At 36.4% G+C, this 22,939-nt stretch overlaps 1 protein-coding gene across 2 annotated transcripts in view; it reads left to right on the forward strand.

Moving 5' to 3' along the window:
* LOC100890710 (protein FAM102A) overlaps positions 1-16,448 on the forward strand; it is a 60,722-nt gene extending 44,274 nt beyond the window's left edge. For both annotated transcript variants that reach the window (XM_003724849.3, XM_030997089.1), the window contains exons 6-10: positions 12,656-12,837; positions 13,542-13,786; positions 14,496-14,613; positions 15,152-15,221; positions 15,594-16,448. In XM_003724849.3, the coding sequence (XP_003724897.1) occupies positions 12,656-12,837; positions 13,542-13,786; positions 14,496-14,613; positions 15,152-15,221; positions 15,594-15,639 (661 nt within the window). In that variant the 3' untranslated portion in view covers positions 15,640-16,448. The remainder of the gene's footprint in view (positions 1-12,655; positions 12,838-13,541; positions 13,787-14,495; positions 14,614-15,151; positions 15,222-15,593) is intronic.
* The last annotated feature ends 6,491 nt before the right edge of the window (positions 16,449-22,939 follow it).

Here is a 22,939-nt window from a genome sequence, read left to right on the forward strand (position 1 = left end):
AGAAATGTATGAGACCTAGCTATAAACTGGGTGGCACAGCAAGGGGTCAGTTCTCTAATAGCTCCATATGGTACAGTGTATATTGTACAATGTATCATGTCAGATTCTAGAAGTGAGGTTGAGCTATATGCAAGCAAACCTATGGGGATTTCCCTTGCCATTGACTTTCATGGCATGCAACCCTAGTCTACAAAATACAGACCTGAAGTTGATGCTTCGCTGACAATTGTGCTACTTGAGTATAGACCAAACCAACTTGACATTGCTCGAGTTGTTAAAATATGCGAAGTGTGCTTGAGCATTTTTGCAGTACCTAGTCTTATGGAAGAGTAGTCTGTGACCTGGATCGCAGCTCAGACCCTATGATGTAACCGACAAAGGCTTTGTGCATGCATACTACATCACCCCTCTGTGGCTAGCTATCCCAGCTCGCCCCATCCGATTAATGGATTAAAGGATTAGCTAGTTAGGGATTGGAGTGAGATCTATTTCTGTCCTGCTGGCTGAATGAATTCTCCAAACAGCCGACGTCCTGTCAGCTGTATCCTGGCCTGGTTGTCTAGCTAGGAAGCTTTCGGAAGCCTTGAAGAATGTCCCTAGACGTGTCTACCCACTCATACCACTCAGATTAGGCGCGTCGTCATCATCTCGAGATTGCCGAATAGCCCACTATTTCTGATTTGGGAAATAAGCCTGAAGTTACAAATCGCGTCTTCATCAGCTCGAGATTCAATCTCGAAACTTGAAACTCGACCTTGAGAAATTAGCTCGAGATATTTTGCTCAGCGTTAGCGCATAGTGCGAGTTTGGTCTGGTGAGGATGCACAGGACAAATACATGTAGCTGGGTATTTTGCCAAATAGTGGGATATTTTGCAAACCATCTGGATAGCAAATTAGCTGGATAGTTTGCGATCGGGATAGCTCAAATAGCTGGATATTTGGCAATCTCGAGATAGTGAAAACAGACCTAAGAAGCATGTCAAAGCCATGGGTAGAGAAGGATGAAGGTGCTTCACCATTAGCCCAATTAAAGCAACTTCTGACAAGCTCTGGCTTGAAACATCAGACTGATCAGTGCTTCTCAACAACAACAAAATTTGAAGTTACCATTTCCATGAGCTACGTATATAGTCCAGCAATCCTTGCTTGCTTGAGGAATAAGCTTGAGCTTCATACGTCTAGACGGTCTAGTATATTACTTTTGTCCTAGCTCATCTTGCAAATTAGCCAGTAAATTGGCCAAATGGAGGGATATTTCACAAATAATCTCACAAGCCTACCTGAAGCTGTTTGCTGGGGATAATAGTTCAGCCAAGTGCAAAGATAAAATATTTACTGCTAACTCCCCAGATCAGAATTAGTGGGCTATTTTGAAACCGGGACTCATGAGAGAGTGGTCTTGAGAGCTCATGCAGATCTTGGGGAACTGTAATATACATTACATGTACATGTATTCACCATTACCGCAGAGGCGTTATGGGATCTACTATTAGTGTTGATGATACAAGATGAACAGTGTCCTGCCCTGGAGACCACCCCTTGTACGTAGAACCTTCCTGACTAAACTTGGAACAGCTGATTAGGGCTTCCACGTAATTGAGAGTCATGACACACAACTGATATTCTCATTTGGTTTGTTAAAGGCAAATCTTGAATGCAACTACTGCAAAGATCCAAAGTATTACCTACATGTAGTACCCGGTATAGATTTATATTTGTGTACCTCCTATTTCCTCAAGTTGCAAAGAGTTGCAACTTTTTCATTCTATTCTGATATTTTCCCCATACTTTGTAGGTTCCAGTAAATTTACAAGTTATTAAATCAATACCATTATCATACCCCTAATGGGGGTGGGGGTGGGGGGGGGGGAGGGAAATGTTTAAACTTTTAGGCCACGGAATGAATTTTATGATCAGTTATGTGAAACAAATATTATCTTCTAACTTATGATAATTATGGTTGGAATTGTCAAATGCCTGCAGCCAGCCATTTAAATGATCGACCCTTTTTGGTTATATGTACGTTGTGTGTGTGCTTGGGGGTAGAAAATGAGAGAAAATATTGACACACCCCTCTTCATTCCCCCCCCCCCAACCTTGAAATAATTGATGTATGAATCATGCTCTCAATTTATTGTCTCTTCGGTAAAGGGATAATATATTTTACATGCATAAAAGGTAATTAGTTCTCTGATGGGTGAATAAAAGATTTTTCTAAAGTCACATTTAAAAAAGAGGATGTTTTCAAGACAAATAATCATTGCCTATACTACTTTGAATTTGTATTTTGCTTCCTTCTGTTTGGAAAACCACACTCCATAACAAAGAATGCAAAAACAAGACACAAATTTGCTGAAACCATTTTACAGAATACAATTAATTTTTAACAACTTGATTGAAGGACATTTAACCTTTTGCATTAGTTTTTTGTTTACTTTGGGTTTTGGGTTAGTTTACGTTTTCATTCTACATGTATTTTTGGATATATTAAGGTATACATCATGTGTACCTTTAATATGTGCTGGTCTCCTAAATGTGGATATTCAATTATCTATGGAAACTCAGAGCATTAGAAAGAAAAAGACCAGAATAAATATCAGACACACCCCTTTCTGTCCCTCCTATTTAGAATATTTTGCAAACACAATGTAGAAGTACATGTCTGAACCATTATAAATCATGTGCATCAAACACTTTTTCCAGATCATTTACATGTATCTATCTATATTCTATAGAATGACATTAAGTCTGTATAAAATGTATAATCATTAACACCCTGTTTGCTCATGACAGACATTACATGTACCTTTAAAATAGACTTGTATTTCCAGCGTGCAAAAGGTCAGAAGTTGTACGCAAGTAGGCCTATAATCTAGTCAAACTTGAGTAGACCACAAAATAATCATTGCTCAAAGCTCATGAGTTCAGAACATGCATACATAAATGTGGGTTCCATTGTTTCAGTGTATGTATATTGATATTGTGACTCAGAGTATGTGTCATATTTATATATCAGATTAACGTATAAAAGAGGGGATTTCCTTAATACAGATTAGATACCATCAAGTTCATGGATTTGGGATTTGACTCTCTAATTAACTTCACATCCGAATAGCTACCAAGCAAATGATGCAAGTATCACTCTCATCTTGTTAATTACTTGTGATTTCTAATCGGACAAAGTTAAAGAATGGTCATCTAACTTCCTGTTATCCAATTCTGTTACACAACAGTTTATATAAATACCGGTATATGTAATTAATAATGAATTTTCAAGAGTCCCATTTCAAAATTTTGATCCACTGTGATTTTGAAAGTGGAGTATCTTCCTTGGGAACTAATGTTTTATTACGCGGACATCTAGGCTTACCTGTTCATGTTAAATTGTTTTTAAACTGGGAAGATAAAATGTCTTTAACATGTATTTCAAACATAGGATTCAACGTTCAATTGCTGAATAAGGGTTGATGCACTTTGTAGGTTATGCAACAATTGTAAAGACTTTCTAGAAGTCAATTCAAGGATTATTTCAATTCCTATTGTACATCTCATAGAAAGTAGCGGTATGTTCCAAACTTTGGATCGTGCAATGATACATCATCATAATATTCATGTCCGAAATTACCCTGTGATATTTTTATTTCCTTTCAATTTCTGTTATATCAGGTTTCATGCTCTCACTATTGAATCAGGATGCACTACAGTTTGAAGTACATATTGCACAGAACAGGAATGTTTATTTAATAGGTGGTTTTTAGGAATTTCAATTTTTTGTGGATACTTTATATATATTTGTTCTGACAAATGCCATGACCATTCCTTACATGCATCAGGTGGTTTAATGGGATTTGAGGTTACAGCATAAAAGACCCAACACGATTGTATTGATAGCTTTGACATTGGAATTTAGTTGATGTTTTAACAACTAATAATTGGTAGTTATGAGAAATGATCAAAGTGAATTGACTTCTTTGTTCTGTCCCATGCAAGGATAAGGTTAGTTGGAGAAGTGTCGGGTTGCAAAAATAGCATGTATCTGTAAAATTATTTATTGTTGGAATCATTCATTGTCTAATTTCCAAGTACCGGTATATGATATACCACCAGCATATGTATGTTTTGTGAAATACATTATAATGTAGAAGCAAGAAGTTAGTAACTTCTTGGTAGAAGCAATGGCTTTGGCGTTTTTGGTACCAGACAAAAGTACATTTTACTTTAAGGATTATTTTGTGTTGGTAAAAAGCAATTGATAATTGATACTGCTATCTTTTTTTTTTTTTTTTGGGGGGGGGGGGGGGGGTGTTAGATATTTATTTATCTTAATTCTATCAAGAGTAGTGCTAGATGGTTGAAAGTAAGAAGCACAGGGGGGGGGGGGGCTCTGTGTGTTTGATTTTGATCAGTAGCAACACTATAAATATCTCAATCTCTCACTTTAGTGGCTGGTTGTACGAGTAAATAAAAAGAAAAAAAGAAAAGAATGCTTGTTTAGAAAAGAATGCTCTTGAGCTGTGCAGATCTGAGAATGTGAGAGCTATCATATAGCCTCAGACTAGGCATTGTTTTCCTGTACTAACTGTGATGCGTGACATTGACATTGACATTTACACAGTCCATTCATCTCCATTCTCCCAGCTGTGGACTACTCAAACAGTTACCGGTATTGAGAAGTACAGAGCTTCCAGTTCCACGCTGTTTGCTGAAATTTGCATTATTACATCATGGTTTTATAATTAGCTGGTATTATTTTTTTCTCTTTTCAAGGGCAGCAAACAAAATGCTTGATTGGCAGAGTGGAGTCATTGTTTAATACAAAAAGAAATGTTTGAGGAACCAATTAGCAAGCCAATGTAACATGCTATTTATGGGAGTGGATCAATTATTGGATGGTTTTTTGCTGTGAATGTTTGCTTTGTCATTCACAGAGAGCATCATTAGAAATGGAAAGGGTAGATATTTCAATAGCATATCACCCCCCCCCCTGCTTCTCTGCCTCCTTCCCTCCCTCCCTGATCCTCTCTCTCTCTCTCTCTCTCTGTCTCTCTCTCCCCTTCTTTCTCAATATCCCTCTCGATTTCATTTTGTTTTCTTTCGTAGGATTATTCCAAGGTGGTTCATGGGGTATTTGAACTCTCCTTGGGCTTAGTTCAGGGCTATAGAATGATACTCTATAAATCATTGGCTGGTATATTATGAGATTTGAACAAATTGAACAAAATGCAGCTAAAAGGGAATGATTCCACATTATTTTTGAAAAATCTGATTTTCTGATTGGTGCATGCATAGTTCTGTTTTTCTAAATATTTCTAGCAAAAGGATGCAATGTGATCAAAGATACATGTTTCTCCTGACTCTCCTTTTTTTTCTTTTCCAGTGGACTTTTTAATAGCACGAGTGTATAGAAAACACAGTCAGCAACTCATATCTGTGATTATTTCTCTTTTCTATGAAGAAATATAAAAATATTTTGTTATTCTTCTTGATTTTTGTGTTTTTTGTGTTTTTTTTTTTTTTTGGGGGGGGGGGGGGTTATTTTCTTATACTGGTACATTTTTCTTTACTTTTTTCCTGTTGAGATTTTTTGTAAATATTACATTTTACCTTTGATGGTCCTATTTAAATAGCTCGTGTGCTCTCTCATGATATGTACATGTATGCCCACACAAAGAGTACTACAGTGTATATGAGACCCATTTATTTCCCATCTCACTTGCAATGGGACCTTTATACATAGTGCTCAATAGTATCCGATGACCATGAGTTATCTGAATGTGTTATGTTTACATCCACAGGCATGCAAGCTGTGTTTGGTCAATGGGTCTTAGGAATGCAGAATGGTATGCGTTAGTTTCATGTTCATTACCACTGACCTGCTTGTACTGTATACTGCCTTACGCTCAGTGTGTAAATATAGGGTAGGGGCATTTGAAGGCATTTCTTTTTTTGCCCCTGAAACTACCAAAATAGCCTCCTTCACTGCAGCGTTTGTGTGCACAGAGACACAAAGGACTTGACCCTCATCTACCCCTAATATGAATCTAATAATATGAATAGATCATTCTTATGATTGGGAAGGGGGGGGGGGGGTCAGAACCTTTCTGCCCTTGAAACTTCTGCATACTTTTGAAAAAGTTTGTTGAAAAATCAAAAAGAGCCTCCGGAAAAAAAAATATAGAAACTTGAGGGTTGCTCTGTTATGTTAACAGGGGGATTGCAGGGGTAGATTTTTCACAATGCTGGCTCAAATCCAGAACTAGAGATCCTCAAAAAGGCTCAATATTTAGCACTGACCCATTTGTCAACGCATGGTATACTCATGCTTACTGGTATTTGCAAGACATGTCCATACATGTACATGGACTTAATTTAGTGAACCACAAGATTTATGGTCAGGGATATGTTGTAGGGCCTATGTTTTCACATTAATGTTTTCTTGTAAGTATAAAGCGACTAGGGGACATGCAGACAGCTTTCAGTTCTCTCCAAAGGACTTGGTAATGAGGATTGATGCCTTACCAAAGGACACTAGCACATCGACTTGGTTTTGAACCAAGGACCTCCCGGTAATATGAGACCACTGCTCTACCACTGAGCCATCGCACCTCCTATTATATCTGATCATTAAGGCCAATGTCTTGTTGGTCATTCTAGAAACCTTGTGTCTCTGGTCAATCCAAGAGACGTGACTTTAGTTCAGGTTTATAGGAAGACTGGTTTAAAAAATTAGAGACTACACTAAACCAGCTCTCATTTTTGTTATTCAATTGCTTTGTATGAATCTTATAATTGTAGCAGTGTATCATTATAAAGCAGCATGTCGGCTCCTGCCCCTAGCTCCTCCCTTACCCACTCACTACCTTATTTTATGCCCCCCCCCATCCCGATCCCCATTCGTCTTTAACCCTTGAACTTGGAATTATTTTGAACTTTTGCTTGAACTATTCATAACCTCTTCATTTAAAAAAAAAAAAAATCATAATAATAATAATGATGGTGATAAAATTATCATGGATAGAATGTAATTCAATTATTGATGGAATTCCAGCGGCCACCCATAAAGCTGCTTTTCCTTTGATGCTTCAGTCAGTATTACAATACTCTTGTGGGCCGGTAACTAATGATATATCTTGTTTCATAAAAGCTTTGATTCAAACAAAAACTACATTTCATTGATTTGGATGATATTTCCCTTCAGGGGTTATTTGTTAAAGCACGCTTTATATTCTATTACTATTCCAAATCAGAATAAATAATTCTATTCACTATTGTATGGGCACACGTGCCAATGGTAGAAATAGCAGGTATTTACAAATCTAATTTTTTGAGGAGAAGTGAAAGAAAAAAGTGACCTCTTTCAAACAGGAAAACTACTTGTTTTGATGCTAACCATGCTAAGCTATCAATCAGGATTTTGCTAGGAAAGTTCCCTGAACTATACAAGACCCAGATGTTTGAAAAGAAAGCTATTTGTGAGGGAAAATTCAGTTTACTTTGATCTTTATTCAAAACAAGGCCAGTCTGGCAGTCTGGTAGAAAAAAAAGGTGGATTGGAATGTTTGGCCTGAATTTGAACTTAACCATGCTAACTATCATGGTTTTTGCAAATGAAGATATTGCTGTGTGTTTGATCATAAACCTTTGAGGAGGTTTCCATTGCAAAACCATTCTAATTCTCTTGTTGCTAAGAGATTTGAGTGAAGCATATTTGAAGCAAAAAATATTAATTTATATTGCTGAAAGAGAAAGTTTGCTACTTTGCCAACTGTGTCATTATTTCTGACTGTACTTCATAAAAGCTAATAAAGTCACTTTGTAAGTGACTTTGTGTCATTGCTAGTTTGAAATTCTAGTACTTTAAAGTCTACAAAGTCACTTGCACCATGTTCTATCATTCTCATGAACTTGTACCTCTCGTAACCTAGTTGTTTATTTGCCAGTCGCTCGCCATCTTTTGTGTCATGTTGTATTTGTGAAAGCATAGATCATTAACTTCTAATGGATAAACAAAGAATAGATGCAGACAATAACATCGTCCTTCATGAGTCGATGCAGCAAACCTTTGACCATGACCTTTTCATGAAACATTGAATTTGGTTTACTTTAATAATGTGGTCTCATTCCGTGATGGAATGCGTTGGCAAGTGTTTTGTTTGTGGATTTCATCAAATGATAGTTCACATTTTGTTGGCTGGCAGCAGCTTGGCGGGTTGATCGATTGTGTTGATCGAGTCTGTCAGTCTACATCTTTGTTCTGCTGCTTGATGTCAAACTTCGCCAACTTGTAGTTTGTAACTACTACGGTCCTGAATGAACATACATGTAGCTTATATAGCTGTCAAGAAACATTCCTCCTCACCATCCATCAGAGTCAAACTTCTTGGTCAGACATGGGTGTTGAATTTTGCGTAATTACAGTGTAATTAACACCACACTTACAGGGTTGGGTCTAAACACCTTCAAGGGCTAGCCATTCTTCAGGGAATAATTGGGTGTTGGACACCCTGGGGTTGTTATGACTGGTGTTTACGATTGAGTGGAGTTTTGATTGATTGGAGCCAATAGGGAGTGTCTTTAATGAATGTCTTGAGGGTAGTTCACACACAGAGAAATTAGTGAAGAATGAAAAGAAAAGATTTTTGAACTCCGATTAGAATTTCATTTTGTTTTGTCTTGACAATGACAGTTTTTATTATCTTTACAAGACTGATTGATTGCTGAAATTAGGATGGCAATCTAAACAATGGATATAGTGAATGATGAAAGCAACTTCAGCTATTTCTTTATGCTCTGTGTCGAGATACAGGTCTCTGGATCTCTGACCAAACATAAAATGAAATAAAAAGACTTTAAATATCCCATTTGTGAATCTGTGCAAGAAAACAGAGCCCTTTACAACAATGTTCAAATTTATGGGTGTTTCTTTCCTGGTGACCTAGCGACAAGTTTTTCCCTTAAGATTGTATTCATGAATGAACTACAATATTTGGAATCCAGTCTGCGTACAATATTTGTTGCTATGTCAGGCAAGCATCGGGCAAGCTTTCAGATGATGAAGAACAATGTTTGTGTAAGAAGTATGCTTAAAGTTTGAACGTATATGTTTGTAAACAGGTCTAGATCGAGATGTGAATCATGATCTAAACATTTTTTTCTCTGTGTGAATGGACCTATCAGAACAACGTTTGTGGAAGAAGTATGCTTAAAGTTATATGTTTGCAAACAGATTTAACGAGATGGGTATTATGATCTAAACACCTTTTTTTTTTCTCGGTGAGAATGGACCTATTGAGTCTAGTGTTGATTGAAAGGAAGCAATAGGGAATGACTTTAATTAATGACAATGTGTGTGTGACATTGGAGTAGAGGGTTGGCCGTTGGGGCAGGTGGAATGTGAAGTGACTCCACACCCAACAATTCCAGAATCTGTAAATTGGATGTGCTCCAGAGGGTTTGCAAAGGTCAGCAACATTGTTCTATTGATCTATTATGGCTCCTTGATTTCACATTCAACAACTGGTAATGATGGAATAGGAATTGAAAATGTTTTTATTTCAGAATACAATTAGATGCCAAATGATTATCCATAGGCTTGCGTAAAGATAGTTGATTACCTTTCCCCCCAACCATCAGAAATATATGAGAGTGCATGTAGGCGTGCATAAACTTGTAAGTAGGTCCATGATTAAAGGTTCTGAATAATCCCAAACCCCCTTCTTTGGGACTTATTTTGCTTGAAAATGCAAGAACCGCCCCCACCCTCCTCCTCCAATGTTGGATGTTGAATGTTGATTTAAAACTTCTAGAATTTATAGTTTGTCCATATAAATCATGTAATGTTCACATTTTGTCATTAAACAGCTGGATGGCTTTCGGCAGCAGTCAATCATAGCCCATTCATTTGTGTGGCCCTTTGTTCCTTTAGCTTCCCCATATCGTCTGAATTCAGCTTTCTGATCATTCTTGCGATCTACACCAGTGAGGGCAAGACCAACAAAGCTTAGTTTAAATTTTGTAGTACCAATCATCTCTTTAGATACATGTATGTACCTGTAAGTGATTATTTCAATTGAAGGCCCAAACAGTTTGTTGTGACAGATTTAAAAGGGTGACATACATGTACAGTACATGTACTGACATTTGGGACAAACCAGTAATACCATTTATTTATTCATCACTTTATGTAAGGAACTGTCCATGATTGCAGAGCAGAGCTCTCGGCCTCTCAAATTGCTTGTCATTGGCCATTTTATGGGAGCTGCAATGGTCTTGATCATCACAGGGGGTGGATGGGGTTGATGCATATAGTGACAGAGCATGTTGTTGAATGTTGATATTATATTATCATCAACTTGTACTAGCTCCAGGCTACACTTGACTCCAAGCAGGAGAAATTCTTGTCAATGAAATGGACAGATGAGGCAAGGTTTGTTTGTCCATGGTTTGTCAAACAAACCAGTCACTTCAATTGCATCACTTGAATCACTTGAAGTCGTCTGATTTGAGCCAGAAGGGCGATAACTCATTTTGTTTTAATGACATAGCTAATGCCCTTCTGTCCCTCAAGTCAAAAGAAGGAGTGGGAGAGGGTCTGTTTGTAGGTCCATGGTTTGTCTAACACACCAATCACTTAACCCTATTTAGCCCGGGGGGGGGGGGGGGCTTGAGAAGCCCCCCCCTCGACATTTTTCGCGATAATTTTTTAAAGCAAGAAAATCTTGCACTGAAATTTTGTGACTTTTTTCTTTCGAGTCTTGCGCATCTTTTGAAAGAAATTTTTCGAAAATCGGACCTACCATTACGAAGTCACGTGTCCTTTTGTCTTTGCATGTCAGCCCGAAAATCGCTCATTTTTGTGATTTGTGTACAAAACATATGTAAATCTCATTTTTCAAATAAAGAGATAAAACATTGGTTATTTGGTCTTGTTTATAGTTTAGGTGTTTATTTTTGGGTCAAAATAGTTGAATTATAGTTGGAAATGAAATAAAACAACAAAAACAATAAAATACATAACTTAAAAAAAACAAAGAAATACATAAGAAATTATCAAAACAATAGATAACATAAGGAATAACCCTGGTTTTTTCAATTTTTTGTGTTGTATTATTATTCCAAATGGTCTAACAAATATATGTAGTGAGAAAGAATGCTTAAATATGAATAATGTCTGATTTATGGGCAAAAATGTGAATTTTATGACCTTATTTGCATAAATTACCATAAATATGCAAATGAGTGAATTTTTCAAAAAATTGAAATTACCATAGTATTCTATACACTTCACTTGACATGTATGCACATTTTCGCGGCGATCGGGCGTTTCACGGCCGAGATCATAGGGGGGGGCCTGAGAAGCCCCCCCCTGGGCTATGCAGTTTCAAAATAGCCCGGGCTAAATAGGGTTAAACATGTCTCGTTTGATTTGAGCCACAGGGGCGTTACCTCAGACATTTTACCAACAACTTCAAGGGGGTGTTTCACAAAGATCCTGAGTCGAACTGAACTCTAAGTTGGACTTGAACATTATGGAGAGCTTCAATTGTAGCCTTAAAAAAATATACAAAAAAGCAAAAATTCAAGGATTTTAGATTTTTCATAAATTCAACATCAAGAACACGAAATCTCCTTGATAATAGAAAATATGAATTATTTGAATCAACATTTTAAGCCTTTTAAAATAACTTTTACAAAATATTTTCAAAGGTACTAACGACTCTCCGTAATTCTTAAGTCCAAATTAGAGTTAAGTTTGACTTGTGAAACACCCCCCTGGCCCTCTACAGATGGATGGGCAAGAGGCAGTCCGTTTGTTGATTGGAACGGAGCTACATGTATCACTTGAATATCTGTTGTCTATTCTGAATCAGATGGGCTTTAACTAAGGTAATTCATGTAATGAATAAAGAGTAATTCCCTACTGGCTTAATTGCAACAGATGATATGTTCTTTGCATTGAGTTGATATGAAGACTGTGCGGAAAGATGGATACGTAGAGATACAGGAGCTGGGTGTGTTATCAACAAACTATTTCTGTCTGATTGGTCAATATGATGAATATTTGATGAGAATGAAGTGAATTGGAAAGAAGAGAGATGGATGAGAGAAAGTAATGGCTTATGCCAAGAGGGAAGAAGGTCATGAAGGAGAGTGAAAAAAGGAGGGATAACCCCCATTGCACCACCGTGCCCCTCTGTGTGTCCGATAGATGTTCATACGTTTTCAGTGGATTAGAACATGTGTTTAAACCACATCACCCAACTAACAACATGTCTATTTTTTTTCTTTTATTTCTCAAGAATTGTAGTAAAAGAAGATGTGAAATCATAATGAAAGAATTTTATATTTGTCAAAGTTCAATTCTAATTTTGATGCATTTTTGTATAGACAAAAAAACATTGCTGTACGATGGTATTAGATGTGGATGGAATGTAGATAAGTTTCCATTACAAACTTTGACAAAAATGACACCCGATAGAGAGTAAACATTGTTATGACATACATGTACACATACTACCTGTACATGTTAAAGAAGGTAGATTTCTCAGAAGAAAACTGTGTGCAGTGCACTTGTGTTATCATTGTCATTTTAATTTCTATGAAATGCAACTAAATACTTTCTTTTTTTCTACTACTTTTCTTCCATTCTACAGGCCTGATTTCAAGCAGCATACGTTACCGTGCGACATGACGGCAGAGACCTTACTCATAGGTAATCTATCTGTGCGGAATGGTGACGAGCTGACAAGAGGGGGCAGTATAGCCAGCAGCAGTACGTCAAGTAATAGTACAAGAAGTAAAGGCTCAAAGCACAGACCAAACGTACTCACATCAGGTAAGAGCAGGGTCAGGGCTTGAATATGGTTCTGAAGAAGTTTAGAGATTCAGTGTCAGCGCTTCAAACATTTGGTCTGCTGACATGTATGCTGTGGGCTTTATTTTGTCAAAGATTTAAGGTCGGGTAAGGATCATTTGTTTCATGGTTTCAGGGTAGAGTTAGGGATACGATTAGGTATAGTGCTTGGGTCAGAGTTGAAGTTTAGAATTTGGTTAGTGTAGGGTATAGACAATTGAACAACTGTCACTGGAGCATGTGTTGTACAACCCAATGTCGCACATGTACATTCATGTACTGGGCATAGAAATCTGCTGCTATGTTCATACTTAATGAAATATTTGGTTCGTGAAAGCTTGTCATCCATTTTGCTGTGAATGGTTTTTATAGAGTGAGTGTGCATTTGTCAAATGTTTATAAAGAACATCAGGGCCCCTGTCTTCTAAAAAAAAATTCTGATTGATCCCAATCGATCCCAAATGAACCTAAATTTGATAGTGATGGCAACTCTGCACATAATAAATAGGCGATTGACTGTAGGAATCGCCATAAGTGTTCATCTATTGCTTTTTCTTGAAATAGGTTCTAGTTGAGGCTATAAAACCATACAAAAGTAAGTATCAATAGATTTAATCACTTAGAGAAGTAGTGACTTATCCAACTGCATTTAAGTAAGGCCATTCTCTCTTGTTCGTTGCACACAGGTCTTGTATCTCCTGTCGAGCCCGAACCCCGCATTTCCGAGGAGAGCTTTGAGCTCGGTCATTCCAGGTCTTCGAGCTACAACTCGCAGCAATCTCGGGCGAGCGGGTACAGCAGCGCACACTCAGCATCGTCCGGGGGCTTCACCACGGAGCACTTCTCCAGTGCGACCAGTCTGACGGATCTACCAGAGAAGGAACAGATGAAGGATGCATGGAGGGGGACAGGAACCAATGAAAGGAGAAGAGTACGTTGACCTCAGTCTGTTTCCCACCCATCCCAAGTTGTATAAGTCACTGTTTCAACACTAACTGTTGCCGGGGAGACACGCCCACACCTGGGGGGTGTTTCACAAAGTTTTTTTTCAATGACAAATGACAAAAGTCAGTGGCAAATCTGATGATAGCTAATCAGAAGCAAGGATTTCAGTAGCTTACAACAAAAACTGTCATTTGTCACCAATGACATGTTCTGTGAAACGTCCCCCAGGTCAAATGGCCATGAATATTCATACTCACACCAGTAGGGGCAGGGCATAATATTTTTCAGTGTGTCTTTAGACTCTTTACTTAAATCATTAGATGAAATTGCAAATTACTCTGCATTTTAAAGCTGCATGTAGTTGCCTTTGTGCTGATGTGCATATGGTAATCTAGAGGAAGAATGTAACTCATTTACATTTAATAAATAGATCGATTGGATAATTAGCACAACAATTGCCATTTTATGAGTAGCTATCGATGATACTTGGAACAATTATCATTACTTGGCCTCTACTAAAAGTAATATCTTTTCTGTTCTGTTCAGACACATGCAAAGGCAAATTAATCTCAGAAAGTATACAACATAGAACATCTATGCAAATAAAGTAAATGTGTGTTTTATTATCAGTCGTATTAGAAGTAATATTTTGTGGCCTCTAATCTAAACAATGATGTATTTATTTTATTCTCCAGAAACATGCAGAAGCAGAAGAATCCCAGCGGAGATTAGACAACACGAGAGTAGACGCAGATGAAGTTATCCAGGGCATCATCAACCAACAGGACTTTCAGGCAGATGAGATGTCAGGTGGTGAGTCTAGTCGTTCATTTTCTTTGATTTATAATTTAGAGAAAATATTTTAAAGGAAATTTAAGTTCTAAATGTCCGTAAATTAAATATTCAGTCCATTTTCTTTTAATTAAATTGCATCGATAATGTGTAATATTTATTACTCATGAATACTGTGTACAGAGGGCACAGTTCATAGCAACTACTTGATTTATATCTTTTTCTCAATACGAATGAGCGAAAAATGAGAGGTGAAATGCTTTGATATCGATCACTTATCAAAGATGTTCATCAGTACATACCATGGCCCTGTCTTATAAAGAGTTGATATTAATTGCAACTTATTTGCGATTGATATCAATCACAACTAGTAGATAAGGGACTGCAAACTTGCAATTCATTTGGATCAATCGCAACTCTTCACAGTCAGGTCCCAGAGTTTCGGGCATTATCTTTTTACAAAGAAAAAATGGAATTTTATCATCATTTTCCAGTATGCCACTTGCGATCTTTTATAAGTTGCCAAGAGAATAATATGTTTGTTCATTTGCTTTTGCAGAAGAGGGACTGCAGCTGTATATTGCAAGAGATGGTTCAACAGCACTAGGGAGTCAACAGTTAAAAAATAGGTAAGTAAATACCAGACTTATACGGAACTAAGGGAACTTGTAACAAATGATGCATCAATTTCAAATGATGTGTGCTTTATTGTATTACACAGTTGCCATGTTTACAAAGTTGATACAATAATATGCTTAAGATTTAGAGAATACTAAGTTATGCACAGATAACCTTAGGAAAATGCTAATTCTGTACATACTTAGAGTTAAAATTCAAAGCTTTAAAAAGTTAGTCATTATAATCACTTTAATGGGGAAAAGCTGTACAAATGAATGACAGTGGTGTAACTTATGACTACTGCATACAAGATATGTTGATTATATGAAAACAAAACAAGATGAGCAAACAAATTTCTCTCTCTTTTTCTTTCTTGGTGACAGGATGTCAGCAGGTACCTTTGAACCAGTCGTGATAGACCAGAGATAATACTGCCTTTCTGATTGGTGCATGGACACCTATACTCTGCTGCGATTGGCCCTTTCAAACGTGGACATCTACCAGCGAGAGGCGGAACTATCCATCATCTTTCTCTGTGTAGCTACGTCTGTCTCTCGCCCTGGTGGATCATTGCAATCTTCGACAGTATTGTTCTTCGTAAGGATTGGCTCGTTTGAGTTGGTGGAGGCAATATAATCTCTACCGCCACCTCAAATTGGCAAACTATCATGGAATGTGGCATTTTTAACAATTTGGATCATTCAATGAAGTAATTAATGAGATAGGACTGCGATTACCAGATTTGATTCCAGATTAGTTGTTGAGCATCGACTGCAAGGAGATTGGAGGGGCAAGGAGATTAGGAAGCGCACACACTGCTTTCATGACGTACTGTGCAAGACCCTTTCGGTATTCTAATCATCGTATATTTAGATACCAACGTCCTGTCATGTTGGCGAAGGAATAAGTCATCTGCAAGTCAGCATTTGGTGATGCCTGAATGCCAAGCTTTTATTCTATCAGCAAAAAAAAATTTCAGTGAATAACATAGAATTTGGATGATACTTGATGGGATCATCCAGGCTTTCGCCTTATCTTTGTGTACAAACATTTCAGATTAGTGTCAATGAATGCAGAGCTGATTGACAACAGTAGAAGGTTCATTCACAATCGTTTATCTGCAATTTAAGCTGCCATTACAAGCAGTGCAACCAAATTTAGTAAGAAATGAGCTGTTGGAATATCCTTGTTTTGTTGCAAAAACTTGTGCTAGTCCATGACACTGTTACATGTACCTTTAAAAAAAAGGTTATTGATCTTATCCCAAAGATGGAGATTCTCAGAAATTGCTTCAATCATACATGACACAATAGTTATATCTTAACATGGCTATATCTAAGTTCCCAGGAACCCTAAGTAAATATATCAGAATCAACTTTTAAGGGGCAATATTAGAGGATGTGGATCTCTATACAGTAAGCAGAAATTGTGTACACAGTATTGAGACAACATCTGAATCTTGTGTACATAGTTAAAATGAAACTTAGGTAAGAAAGTGATGGAATGCTAGTTTAAAGACTTTCATTACATTGACTCTTGGGCGGTTCTGTGCAAACAGTGTCCTGTAGGGCATATGGCATTTATCAATGTATTTCATCCACGAATGATAAATCTTGTGATTTGACTTTGACATAGTGGTAGTGATACAAGAAAGCAGCATTGTTCAATGGTCGTATCGAGACATTCTTAACTTTGGGATGAAATATGTGTGAAAAAGACCTGTGTTATATGGGACACATAATAATAATATGTCTTGTTTACCCAGGGTAGCCTCATCAGTATTCATACTGTTCTCCCTGAGGGCCCTGCAATCATATTATTACCCCGGTCATCGGATTCAGGCTTACCCGCACACAATGTATGCACATTCTCCACTCCCTGGGGAACATTCCAGCCAGTGCATATAATCTGTTGAGAGCCAGAAGGGCGTTAATCCATATATCTTGACACAGAGTTAACAGCCTTCTGGCTTTTAACCAACATTAATACAAGATTGTGGTCGTAGAGGTACTTTTTTGGTGAACAGTTGCTAAAATCGATTTTGATTTATCATTATTGATTTACCTACATGCTATCATTTGTTATTACAAGTATTCAGTCGTATGCTATTTCTATGAGGATCGCTGTACTTAAAAAAATCCTCTGTTTATTCTATCAGTAATCCAACTAATCTAGCTTCTTTCCTTCAACTCAGAATTTATCCCTACGCAGGATCCAATTGAAGCTTGGATAATCCCCAATATCCATTGTAATCTTGTTTTTCTAACAGTAATCACACGATACAAAAACAACAACTAGTCAAATCAGAAAACAAAATTATTTGCATCATTGAAAGACGTCAGTTTGGATGCATGTATTAACAGAGTTTAGGGCACATGAAAGAATTAAATTCATGCAAAGCAATGCAGTTTTAAGCGCTTCATTCTGTTACACTTCTACTTATACCTTTTTAAATATTTTGTTTTAAAGCTTTTGAGCTCTCTGTTTGGGATTCTTTTGAAAATTACATTTGCTTGCAGTTTCGACATTTCTGTTTTGTTTCCATGCATTGCTTTTCAAAGTAACAGCCTTTATATTCTTTTTGACATTGGATTTATATCATATGATTTAGAACTACACTGTAGTGCACACCTGGGCTCTGTCCTAAACAGTTGCAGTTGAATTAATCATGACTCTGGACTAAAGAGGTAAAGAGTTTGGAAGTTTGCGATTGATTAGAGGATTTGCCTCTTTTTTTTTGGAGGGGGGGTGCAATCAATCTGGATCAATTAAAACTTTTTATAAGACAGAGTCCTGATATGCTTGTAGTCTATGCAGGAGAAGGATTTTTTTTTTTTTTTTTTTTTTGGGGGGGGGGGGTGAATTAGTTTCTGAAATTTCTGTTTCTACGATGAGCTTGAAACACAAGCAAATACAATCTTTCAGTTGCCAGATTTTGGATTCCAAAGCTGCACGATATGTGGTATAAATGCTTCCATTTTTGTATTTAATTTTTTTAATTGCAATTTCTCTCTTTTGTTGTTTAATGTCCATTTTGATGTTTCTTTTTTTTTTTGTAAGAATTTTTTTTTTTTGCTGTGAATTATGTGTGCTTGATAAGAAACAAAATACATATACGTGTAGTTTGGAGAAGTATGTAAAAAAAAAGAGTAGGACTTTTGGCATATGTTCTGTGTTATTCGATTTAAACAAATAGTTCTTGCATAGGAAAGCGTCTTCTTTATTATGTTAATATAAATGGTGTATACATGTATATGCTGATTACAATCTCATTCAAAGATATAGTTGAAATCAATAGGATCAAATCATATTTGCTAGTATTAAATTATGTTATCTCTTTTATAGCTTGATGCAAGTACATGTTCAGATATAAACCCCCTAAAATGTTGTGCTGTTCAAGTTGAGCATTTATATCTCTTTTGTTATTGTATTATCATACTTGATGCTGGTTTCTTGGAAAGCCTTTACTATGATGCCCTATTTGTAATGATTTTTTAATCATGGAATGTGCAGGACACTGAATACGAGGCAAAATTAAAAGTGAAATGTTGCAAAATACATGAAGAATTCCCTTATGACAATTGCAATGCATTTTGCATCATTTTTGACTTGGGGCCAATATTCATGTGTCCTTCGCAGTTCATGATTACATGCATGTGATCATTGCAAATGGGGCATCATTGTGAAGGGGAACAAACAGGCTTTCTAATGATACCAACATCAAGTATTGACATACTAAACAAAGATATATACACCCTGTATGTTCAAACTTGAATTCCTGAACTTTTCTTTGAGGGGTTTATTTCAAGTAGCAAGATATTAATGTTTCTGCAGGCAGGGACATGATATTAATCTTTGTTTATTTTGTATGTAGTAAAAATTAGATATGAGTATAAATTTGCTATCCATAATCCAGGATTTTCTATGGGAGGATTGACCTTGGGACATCCGTCGTCAAAGTTATAACAAAAATCAATCTAGAGACGTGTGCAGAATGTAAAATTCATAATTGGTGAAAATAATAATTTTAATGCATAAAAGTAGACGCTTAACATTAGGATTTAGCAATGGCCAATAACTCGACTCCCATTATTTGGCTTGATTTAACTATAACTGTCGATAAGATTTATCACATAAATACTAATAATTCATGCTTAAAATTAACAATATTGCTTCATGCGTTCCAGATGTGTCTTTCCGCTACTTCACTCAGCTACACTGTACATATAAATTAAAGACGGGCTTGTTTTCGTCTGTTTACAATCTTTGAACCTCACACCGATGCTACCACCTTTATTAGTATATTAAATCATTATTATTTAAATCACTGCCCAGAACTAGAGGTTGCCCTTTTAAAGCAGAGCAAACCAAAGACCAATATTCATATCATGAATTTTTGTTTAAAATGAATTTGCTATTGCTTTCATGTAAAGGGCGAGTACTAAATCCTGTATTTCTTATTCTTCGTATCAGTTTCCATCGTGTGATCTACATTTGTACATGTTGTTTATGTACCTTTCCTAATTCCTATGATAGGTTATTTTTAATATATTTCTGCCAGTTCAATCAAACATGCATTTAACATGTGGTATCAAATATATTTTAAAGGTGTATAAATAGTATATTTTCAAATTAATTTTCCCCTTTTATAAAGTAGCACACATGTATACTCTATTGTTCAAAGCTCCATTATAAGTGATAAACTTTAGGTTCCATCATATTTAGAGTTGTTTGCTACTGAATTGTGATATATTCCTTGTAGCTTTGATACAGGAATCGCACGTTTTGATTAGACAATGTGGTGGTATACATGTAAAAGGTATATTTCAAAGTGATGTATTCTGATATATGTTGGATCTTTATCCGATCTTGAATCAAAACAAGAGCTGTGTCTTACAACAGATGTACCTCATGCTTTTGAGTAAATTTAATCAGGGATTTTTTTTTCTCCCCTTTTTAATACAATATTCTAAGGGAACTTTATGAAGAATGGACAATTTGCATATTTCAAATTAGATTCTGTAAGCATTTGCAGTTATTAAAATGATGATAATTGGAACTTGATGGAATAATAACGCAGAAAAAGAGATTTCTAAAAAAGAACAAAAAAAAACTTAATAAAAAAAAAAATCATTAGGAATGGATTGATACCTTGGACAGAAAGGAAAAAAAAGATGAAACTTATTTTTATTTAGAGATTAATTTTTTTTGTACCATAAGATATCTAATAATGCTCGTGTAAATTTTGTATGAAAACACAAAAATATAGTTTTATTTATTGATCTGTATAGATTGACTATTGAAATGTATAGCTGTCTCGTGTGTCTAATCACATTAATGAATTGTATAGATGTAAGAAGACAATTTTGTATGAAAAATGAATTGCACAGTGTTTGTATTCTATGAATCAGGTCTAGACTGTTATATATTTTTCCCCTGTTTCGTCTCTTCAAAAATATCTTTTATGTATCTTTCCTTTGTCTGAGCAGATGTCAGTCTCAAATTAAACTTAACAAATCAGTCAAGAAATGTGTGAGAAATGTCTTTATTGTGTTTTCCGGTTGTTATCTAATATAAAGTTGGCAAGGGATCTTTTAGGGATTCTGCCATCTTCCTCACGGTAAGATGTCCGAGCCATTCAAGGCCATCTAATATTATAAATCAGATGCAAATTCTAGATACGGTTTTGAAAATTGGTTGAAAGTGAATTAGTGTTGGACTCTTTAAGGTGTGGCTAACCAGTGGCAGATCCGGCTCCACCCCCACCTACATGTATACAGCCAAACCAAATCTTTCATACTTTAATTACACATTGAAGTTTAGTCACGTCTCTCCTTTAATTTTCTTTACTCGACATTGCACATATAATTTATTTCCGCCCCCCCCCCCCCTCCTTTGAATTCATCATTCTCAACTTTCCTACTGTAAAGCCAGGAACTGTTGTAAATTGTTAAGACAGCCATTACTGAGGCAACAAACTTTTTGCAAATTGAAAAGAGAACTCCTTGTTGTCATATTTTGCAGCATGAAATTTGGTGAAGCTTGACAGCACCTGTACGTTTCTGGCTTTGCACTTCCATGTCTTCTGTGTGGAGCCAGAAGGTCATTAACTCATTGTACACAGAGTTAAGACCCTTCTAGCTCCAAACAGAGAATATATTCTCTGTAGCACTCTCACACAGGCACATGTATCTATCTTGTATTTGAGGAAAATGTATATATTCCACAATCTGTTATTCTTTCTTACAGATCCAAGTACATGGGTCTCTTCCATATTAAGTTCATAATCTCTCTTTCTCGTAAATGTATGCATTTTAATAAGGTTGACAATATCCCTCTCTCTTTTTCACTGTCTGTCTCCCTCCCTCCTCTCTCTCTCATTCTTTTTCACTGTCTGTCTTATTCCCTCCCTCCTCTCTCTCTATTTCTTTTTCACTGTCTGTCTTATTCCCTCCCTCCTCTCTCTCTCTCTCTTTCTTTTTCACTGCCTCTCTCTCTCTCTCTCTCTCTCTCTCTCTTTGTGTCTCTTTCCCTGTCACTTTCTCTTTTACAAACTCATCACAATGTATCTATATTGTATATCTAAATCCCTGTCTCTATCAGTGCCAACAAATACACATATACGCCTTCACACATCTCTTGCCCTTGGCCTACTTGTAGCACTAGAATCTTCCCAGTTATTCTGTGCCAATTCTAGTCTCCCGTTCTCTCTGTCTCTCTCAACCACCCCCCCCCCCTCCCATGTCAATCTCTTTTTCTCTTGACTCTCTCTCTCTTTCAATTTCTCTCTCTCTCTCTCTCTCTCTAACATGCAGTAATGCCATAAAACGAAACCGGAAAACAATGATTTTGGTTTTACATTTTTATATAGTTTTACATTTTTATATATTTTTTTGACATTTTCATTTTGAATTTTTTTTCAACATTTTCATTTTGTATTATTTTTTTGACATTTTCGTTTATAATTTTTATGGGTTTTCATATTTTTGAGATATATAGATAATTTGATAGTATAACCATTCATGATATAGAATAGGAATAGTCACTTTTGTTTTAGTCAGATTTGAGGAAATATACTACTTTGCTCACACTACTTGAAGAGTGTTTTCAATATAATATTCATAATTCATATTCATAATGAATCTTTCAACTAATTCATGCTGAAGATAATGGTAGTGATTATCCAGCAGTAATTTTTGAGTTGTTTAGAGATAGGTTGTTGTTGATGGTTGCTATTAATCCAAAGGTTTTTAGGGCACCTTTGTTTGCAAATATCTGACAATTGACAGTAGACACATGATATGAAACAACTGCACCACAAACTGTAATTGTGCAGCTCAACTTTTCCAGTAATAATATTGTTTTGTTATATTGCTATGATGAAATTCATAATATGAGGGTCTATAGTATAGACCAATGAACCAGTAGTACTGTAGTACTTTGTATAACAAGGCAAGACTTATAAGCTGTTACTGGAAGAGAAAGATATGGCATCAGTTACCTCTAGGACTTGATCTGCAGTCACTAGATGTAGGTCTCAAGTCTTTAGAACCAGTTGTTCAGTTCTAAGACCAGTTTCTTGGAACTAGTTGGTCTGTCCCAAGAGCATGCATACCTGTGTGTGACTTTGCTGTTGGGGTGCAGTGCATAGTCCTACGATAGACTTGATGTTCAGTCACAAAACATTGGTATTCTGAACAAGATGTTATGTTCTTGGACCAAAGTTAAG

This window comes from Strongylocentrotus purpuratus, unplaced genomic scaffold (assembly GCF_000002235.5).
Source record: "Strongylocentrotus purpuratus isolate Spur 01 unplaced genomic scaffold, Spur_5.0 spur5_scaffold_4, whole genome shotgun sequence".
NCBI classification, from domain to species: domain Eukaryota; kingdom Metazoa; phylum Echinodermata; class Echinoidea; order Camarodonta; family Strongylocentrotidae; genus Strongylocentrotus; species Strongylocentrotus purpuratus.